Here is an 8,917-nt window from a genome sequence, read left to right as displayed (position 1 = left end):
CGATGTGTCATCAAGAGAATCAGAGTGTCACAGCAAACAGGTTAGCTCAGTGATAGTCAAAACCCTCTTCATTTCAAACACCTCCAGTTTGATATGCTTTGTTAGGCCAGCGGGATATAATAAATACATATTATCACAATATTATTAACACTCATTCTATGCCGTGAAAAATAACTTTCTTCACATACCTTTGAAAAATTGTTGAATAGTCTGCGTCGCTCGGATTCAAAGCAGAATCGGAAAATAATCCCTGTCCACTCGCGACGATCCACTCTAAATATATTGGCTTCTGCGTCAACCTTGCTCCCAGCCTCTATCCCATACACATTCGCTTACGGCTTTTTTTTTCTTCTTCTTTTAATTCAAAAGAAGAAAAAAACGTTTTTTGTTCCGGTTACCTACGTCATCGACGTGTCAGGTGACGTCCAGTAGAATCAGAAAATATTTGGTGAGCCATAAGCTATCAAACAGCGCCATCCAACTTCAAAACTCGTCACATGGCTGAGAATTAGTGTTTAAGATATTCAATTTTACAGACAATTAGTCTCACATCACATATAAAATTTGTCATTTTGTTAGGCTCTAGTTTTTATTTTGTGCTTCACAAACTCTTAAAGAGCCACTTCACCTCTGGGACAACCCTATCTTATTTTATTGTTGTTTGGGACACAATCAACACAATCCTGAGTTATTTTTTGTGTTCAATCAATTTGTGTTTTTAGTTATTTTAGTATTTCAGCTTGTACTAGTGATGCGTTTTGCATCATATGATGCAAAACGCATCACTAGTACATGCATCCTTTAATTACAACAAATTGTTTTCCCGTTTCAGATGAGCATCTATTCCCCTACAAAACGAAACTGCAGCAGCGGCGGCGCGTGGCGCTGACGGAGTGCTTCACGGAGGCCGACCTCAGAGCTCTGCCCGAGCTCAACCCCCCGGCCCTGATGGAGAACGGCAACGTGGGCACCACCATCAAAGTCTTCCTCCAGCTCATCCAGTCGTGCCGTCTGCCTCCGCGGCTCATCCGCAAGCTGGGCCTCACCTTCCCCAAGACCAGCTGCAACCGCCGCTACGGGAACGTCCCCTTCCAGTACCAGGACACCTTCACGGTGCCACGGACGGAAGAGAACGTCTTCACGGCTGCGGGGCATGAAATAGCAGGCCCTGGTGGAGTGACCCCTAGACCGCCAGGACCTCGGCGACCACGTGGCCAAGGAGCGGCGCAGGTTGAGGAGGAGGAGGAAGAGGAGGAGGAGTTGGATGAGGAAGATGGGCAGTCTAATGCAGATGATGTAGGTTTATATCCATTTAAGTTAAATGAGGATAGTTTTTTTCTTTATTTTTATATATATTTTTATTGGGGGTTTTCTTTTTACATACAATACATAAAAATATAATTAAGACTCACATTCACACACATGCACACACATACCACCTGCACATGCCTATTTAAAGTAGTAATAAATACATCGTTCCCATACATTATTTACAAAAAAAATCTTTAACCATATATTGTTATTACTACCATATTATTGTTATTAGATAGTTATTTCCATGTTATTCATATACATCTCCCACAGCTGTTCAAAATCACTCTGTCTACCCCAAACTTTATGTCAATCTCTCCAGCCCGACAGAGTTCATGAGCTCCCTATGCCACATCCTCAATGTTGGGGCTTCAACACTTTTCCAGCATAATGCCACAGCTCTTCTAGCTTGGAGATACATGAGGATAGTTTATGTCTTAATATCTTCTGCATTGTCATTCTTTCAATATATTCCAACTTCATTAAAAACACTTCTGGGGTAATTTTCACATCTACTAGGACGTTTGTGTGCATTTCAGACAGTTTTTAAGTTGCTTGCAATATTTAGATATTTGATGTTCATTTGATAACACGCTCCTCTCCTGTTTCATGTAAGCCAATTCAACTTCAAATTTCATGTTAAACATGTCCCTGCTTCTGGTGACTGACTGATATTGTCCTTCTAATGAACGCGGAGAACTGCATTTATTTATTTGTATTCCTTATATTTAATGCATGGACTTGGATTACATTGCAGAAAATATTAACATAATGAAATAAACCATTAATTAAAAGGACGATATCCGTTACCAGAACCAGGGTGAATATTGAATCAAGCAACTTAAAAACTGTATAGGGTGTACAGTACACAAAAAGTAGCCAGAGAAGTGTTTTTAAATTAAGTGGTTCTTGATGCGTGTCACTGATTCAGTTTCATATTTATACTGTGCCTATGTTGCAATTAATGAGAGGATACGTGCTAGGGGTGGGCGATATGGAAAAATACAATATCACGATATTTTTCCAAGCTGTATCACGATACACGATTTTATCATGATTCTTTTTCACGTTGGTTTTTATGGTTATTTTTCAAGTTACTTGACAAAAACTAGACTCTCTGAGTTCCTTTTGGGAGGTTTAAATTGAACTTTACAGGTATGTAACTCTCTATACAAATGAACTCTACAAAAGAAACCAAATAGACCCTTACGTGTCCATTTGGTTTCATTTGTATACTGTCAGAGTTAAGTGGAGACCTTGACATTTTAAAGTTTGAGAACTGATGATTTTGACCAAAATGCAGGTTTAGTTGAATTCTGCAATGAATCTCTGTATTAACGATTAAACAGGATTTTTTACAAGGCTCCATCAAGTGTATCACGATATATACGATACCTTTGAAAAGGCATATCGTGGAGACATTGTATCGTCTCAACGATAATTATCACCATATCGCCCACCCCTAATACGTGCATTTGCGCAGAATGAGCAGCGTCTTCGTTCTTTCACATATTAACTGTACGCACATTTGCTTTCCCATCTCCTTTTGGGTTTCCTCTTGTTTTTTGCGCAGGATGAGGACCGCTGTGAGGAGTGGGAGCGCCACGAGGCCCTGCACGAGGACGTCACCAGCCAGGAGCGCTGCAAGGAGAGGCTGTTTGAGGAGGAGATCGAGCTGAAGTGGGAGAAGGGAGGCTCGGGCCTGGTGTTCTACACCGACGCCCAGTACTGGGCCGAGGAGGAAGGAGGTAACCAACACAACACAGACTCTCTAACCCAGTGTTTCTCAACCACTGTGCCTGGGGACCTTTGGTGTGCCCCTGAGAAGGGTCAAGTGTGCCCCTTGAAACTGCTTGAAAGCCAGTATTGTACTTATCATTTAAAAAATGATTTAAACTAGTGAAAACAGCCGATCTACGCGGTGCGAGGCGTTGTGTGCTTGTAGATCTGCTGTTTTCACTACTGAAGCAGGGCTTTACTTTGCCTAGAAACGTACACATTTTTGAAACTTGGAGATACAAGGTTTCTTCCCGACAGTGAAAAGTGTGCCCATGCAGAAATAAGTTTGAGAAACACTGCTCCGATGCTGCATTCACACTGAGAGAAGCCAAGCTAATGGTTTGCTTGGTAATTGTGGGCTCGCCTGGAAGGCGAGCACACGTATGTTATCTTCATTATTTATTTCTATACTATACTAGTCAGTATCCTCAAAACTTTGGCACGCTTCATCTCTTAAACGCTTACACCTTTCAACACCATTCAAATTTTTATGTGTTCAGCTTACTGAGGACACGTGTGCTTGTATTTTTGGTTTTGAAATGTTTTGTAGTATAAATATAAAAAAATAAAATGTTTAACTTTAAGCACCCAATGCATTTCCAATGGGTTTAGTGAGTGGAGAGAAGGATAATAGACCCATGTTTATGTTAAGGCGCTGTGGCTGCAGTGTTCACACTTCAGATATGCTATCTATATCATTGCGTTCACACAGGTCTGCTCTCTGATTTGATCCAAATATCTAAGCTTTGTGATGTATATATTCTGAGTTAAAACTACAAATATCTATAAATGTCCCTCTCCACTCTACTGATTGAGACAGCTGTGATTAAAGGCCTGTCTGTCATTGGCTGTTCTGTGGTGCTGCAAAGTAACTAAGTACATTTACTCAAGTATATACAAGTACTTGTACCTACAGTACAATTTTGAGGTACTTTTACTCTACTTTCCATTTTTGTTACATATACTCTACTATAAATACAGCATTTGACAGCCTCAGTTACTTGTTACTTTGCAGATTTTATTATTAATAAAAAACATAGATGGACCACTTAATACTGCTATGAAGTTGATCTACAATGTGCACACGCACGCACGCACGCACGCACGCACGCACGCACGCACGCACGCACGCACACACACACACACACACACACACACACACACACACACACACACACACACACACACACACACACGCACGCACGCGCACACACACACACACACACACACACACACACAAACAACTGTTACTGTGTTACTGTGAAGACGTTTGCTTGTATTTGTCTTTGAGACATGTTTTGTAGTGTTTTAGAAATTGTTCTTAAAAAGAATAAGGTTTTAGGATCCCGGGCAATGGGATTTACAGTATATATCCTAGAACCCGCAGGGACAATCAGCCGTATTAGTGGTTGTTGTTGGTTTTCAGGGAGATATCACAACCGATGCATTTTCAAATCAGATCCACAAACACAATAAAAGTCATGCTCCACTCCTCAGTCTGGAGTGGCCACATAGAAGAACGCCTTGGTTATAGACATAGTGGAGGACAGATGTGATCTGGGATTGTTAACCTACAGTATATGCACTCAATATACACCTCTAGAACACATAGAATATGTACAGTAAGGTTCAGTAGAGTACAGTAAAAGTACAGTTAGGTTCAGTAGAGTACAGTAAAGTACAGTAAGGTACAGTAAAGTACAATAAAGTACAGTAAAGTACAATAAAGTACAGTAAGGTACAGTGGAGTACAGTAAAGTACAGTAGAGTAACGTAAATTACAGTAGAGTACAGTAAAGTACAGTATAGTAAGGTACAGTAGAGTACAGTACAGTAAGGTACAGTACGGTACAGTAGAGTACAGTATAGTATAGTACAGTAAGGTACACTACAGTAAGGTACAGTAGAGTACAGTAAAGTACAGTACAGTAAGGTACAGTACAGTACAGTAGGGTACAGTAGAGTACAGTAAAGTACAGTAGAGTACAGTAAAGTACAATAAAGTACAGTAAAGTAGAATAAAGTACAGTAAGGTACAGTGGAGTACAGTAAAGTACAGTAGAGTACAGTAAAGTACAGTAGAGTACAGTAAAGTACAGTATAGTAAGGTACAGTAGAGTACAGTACAGTAAGGTACAGTACGGTACAGTAGAGTACAGTATAGTATAGTACAGTAAGGTAGAGTACAGTACAGTAAGGTACAGTAAAGTACAGTAAGGTACAGTACAGTAGAGTACAGTACAGTACAGTACAGTACAGTAAGGTACAGTACAATACTGTAGGGTACTGTACCTTACAGTACCTTAAAGTATCCTATTTGTTGGGTTGGAATCGAGCCCACACTGTTTCGAAGGAACAGTATTTCTAGTTCAATGTATTCTCTATGCAAACCAGCTTTTAAAATTTCCATGCTCGAAAAAAAGCTTGGAAATTTTAAAAGCTGGTTTGCATAGACATTACATTGAATTACCAAGCAAACCATTTGCTTGGCTTCTCTCAGTGTGAATGCAGCATAACCCTCTGGTTTTATACCTTGTTTACTGTAGGTGCAGGCTGCAAATCGGCCAGTAGGTTTTATACAAGTGTTAAAGGACCAGGTCACCTCTGGGACAACCAGATCTTATTTTATTGTTGTGTGGGACACGATCAACACAATCCTGAATTGTTTTTTGTGTTCAATCTGTGTTTTTAGATATGTTAGTATTTCAGCATGCTACACCTGGTCATATGATGCATCATATGACCAGTTGTAGCATGCTGAAATCGGCTGAAATACTAAAATATCTAAAAACACAGATTGAACACAAAAAATAACTCAGGATTGTGTTGATCGTGTCCCACACAACAATAAAATAAGATCTGGTTGTCTCCTTTAAATTAAGTATTTGAATAGCTGTCTTAAGATGTGAAAGGTTAATTCTAGAAATGAATGTATAGTAGGTATGACTTTTAAAGATTTGTTCTTAACGCTTAATAGTACATGGTCATGAATGAGATGAGCTAAGTCATGAATTGATTTTGTCTCCTTTTTAACTTTTCCCGTAGATTTTGATGAGCAAACCGCTGATGACTGGGACGTTGACATGAGTGTTTACTATGACAAAGGTAGCTCACATTTTCATGTTTTTATTGCCTTTGCATGTTTTCATATCATTTGACCTGGAAATTAAATTATGATTTTTTTTGCCCTTTAGTTAAACATATCTTATGTTTTTCAGAAAGGCTGCCCTGTGCATGCCTTAGATTCACAGATAAATTGCAGTAGATTAGAGATTATCATGATTGATTATGTGTGACATTATAGAGTAGATCATGTGTTCATTGATTATATTAATATCTAGGTCTTTATGATGATACTAATACTTGATAGTTAGGAGTAGAGAGGCCTTCAGTAGGCCTCAGTCACTATTGTTTTGGTAAAGCCTATCTTGTTATGGTACAGCTCGTTCCAGAGGCCTTGAAGCCACACAGTATAACTCTAGTGTCTGACCATTCTTCTTGGCAGAACTACTTTACCACTGACCAGAGTGTTAAACTGTACTTCTGTCCATGATATCATGTTACATAAACTTGACCACACCACCACCTAATATAATTGTCTTGTCTCCTCATTTTCATGATTATTGATTGATCTGAATTCCACCACAGGGTCCTCCTGCTTGTTCCTAAAACTCTGCGGTCCGGGCTTCTAGGCTTACTGAGGAGCTATCAATGGCTTCTTTTAAATCACTTAAAAACTTAAAACATACCTTTCTTAAACTTAAAAACTTAAAACATACCTTTCTTAACTTAACTTGCCTATGATAGCTCTATTTAGTTTTTTCATTTGTTTTCTGTTTGACATTTATTGTTGTATTCTGATTTAGCTGAGATTGCTGCTTTTTTAACATTCTGTAAACATTTTTTCCAGCATTTTTCAGAAAGCGCTATACAAATAAATAATCACTATCCTTATTTTCCCCTCCCCACAGACGGTGGTGACATGGACTCCAGAGACTACGTGCGCATGCGCTATGAAAAGAGGCTGAGGGATGGGCTTGAAGACAGGTCGGGCTGTGGCCAACCAATTGGCAGCTTTGAGAAATTTACTAAGGTAGTGATTTCTCACCACCATAGTTTATTTGACTATTAAATTATTATATAGTTTTATCCTGGAGCTTGAACTAGATCAGTAGTTCTCAATGTGAGGTCCAGGGACTCTCAGGGTTCCTTGAGGACGTTCCAAATGAACCCTTAGAAGTTTGTATCTCTGAGGGTGTATACAAATGGAACCAAAATAGGCATGTATCGATTCACTCAACTCACAACACGATTTGAATCACAATACTTGGTTCACGATACCATTTTTCACATTTCTATTTCTCTTACACAAACCCAGTATTTTTACAATACTGTGTTTTCTATTGTTCTCTTTTCAATACAGTAGCAAATGACTGAAAACATTTTTTTTAATCAATTCTCTTACAAAGATCCTACTTTTTTTTACGTGCCCTCTGCTGTTTGCATCGCAATTAATATATATATTTAATTAAATCAATTGAAATTGTCACCAGTTTGAATAGATTTTAATCGATTTACGATAAATTGTTACATGACTAGAACCAAATGTACCTTTAGGGGTCCATTTGTTTCCATGTGTACACTGTCAGAGTTATGGTAGTGTTGCGAGCCAGACGGTTGCCTCCCACAATTTTCAAATGCAATAAAGTGGATGTGTAGTTCCAGACTCTATAAATAGACTCTATAATAGCATTCGGAGATGGTGTAATAGTTGTATGGCTACGTGAGACTAGAGTTATGGGGCTCCTTATAATAATAATAAAGAAAAGGTGTGAGAACCAGTGACTGAACTAGATGTTGTGTCGTTGATTTTCTTGGATCAGGGTTTTGGCCGTAAAGTGATGGAGAAGCAGGGGTGGAAGGATGGAGAAGGTCTGGGGAACAGCCAGGTGGGGATCCCTGCTGCCCTGGAGAACGACGGACAGCATCCCAAATGCAAAAGAGGTTTTGGGTGAGTAGTGTAAAAAAAAAAAAAAAAAAAAAAAAAATAAGAGACAAAGCTAGAATATCGTCGTTGTCGGGTGAAAACCTTGTATGTCCAAAACCATTCGTTTTTTATATCATTTAAAAAAATGAACTAAACTAGTGAAAACAGCCGATCTACAAGCACACAACGCCTCGCACCGCGAGGCGTTGTGTGCTTGTAGATCGGCTGTTTTCACTACTTTTGTGCGACGGCCTTGCCTGAAAAAGTACACATTTTAAACTTGGAGATACGAGGTTTCTGCCCGACAGTGACGATATGAGTCAGTGTACTTCCTCATCACATTTGATCATTTCCTTGACGCGTGCATGTAATTCTGCTGTTTCTACAGGTATCATGGAGAGAAGTTAAACGTGTATCCTGTTAAAAAGGCCAGAAAAGACTTTCATATTTCTACAAAGTATGATGAACCTAAAGACGTGGATCAAGGTGACAGCGTGTTGAGACGGCAACCAAACACCAGCATGAAGTTCAGAGGCTGGCAGCCAGGGGGCAGTATTGGACCACGAAGATGACATTATTTCTACACGTTTTGTGTTCGTTTGCAGACTTCATTTCTTTGTTATTAATTGTGTAATAAAATATTTTAAACATATTCCCTCCAGTTTCTTTTCATTGTAAGTTTATCTGCTTTAAATAGTTAGAAGGAGTTGTTGGTAATTTGACTTTCATATTTCTACAAAGTATGATGAACCTAAAGAAGTGGATCAAGGTGACGGCGTGTTGAGAAGGCAACAAAAAACCAGCATGAAGTTCAGAGGCTGGCAGCCAGGGGGCAGTATT

The 8,917-nt window shown here is 39.2% G+C and overlaps 1 protein-coding gene across 1 annotated transcript in view; it reads left to right on the top strand.

Annotated features, from left to right (window-relative positions):
• gpatch3 (G patch domain containing 3) overlaps positions 1–8,649 on the top strand; it is a gene marked incomplete at both ends in the record, with an annotated part of 10,449 nt that extends 1,800 nt beyond the window's left edge. The window contains 7 exons of the mRNA XM_080740467.1: positions 1–40; positions 833–1,296; positions 2,885–3,059; positions 6,136–6,195; positions 7,062–7,183; positions 7,974–8,101; positions 8,466–8,649. The exon at positions 1–40 is cut by the window's left edge and continues 113 nt beyond it. Coding sequence (XP_080596593.1) covers positions 1–40; positions 833–1,296; positions 2,885–3,059; positions 6,136–6,195; positions 7,062–7,183; positions 7,974–8,101; positions 8,466–8,649 — 1,173 coding nt within the window. The remainder of the gene's footprint in view (positions 41–832; positions 1,297–2,884; positions 3,060–6,135; positions 6,196–7,061; positions 7,184–7,973; positions 8,102–8,465) is intronic.
• Between the last annotated feature and the right edge of the window lie 268 nt (positions 8,650–8,917).

The sequence above is a fragment of the Nannobrachium achirus genome (assembly GCF_963921795.1).
Source record: "Nannobrachium achirus genome assembly, chromosome: 2".
In the NCBI taxonomy this organism is placed as follows: Eukaryota; Metazoa; Chordata; class Actinopteri; order Myctophiformes; family Myctophidae; genus Nannobrachium; species Nannobrachium achirus.
This window is presented reverse-complemented; position numbering and strand designations above follow the sequence as displayed.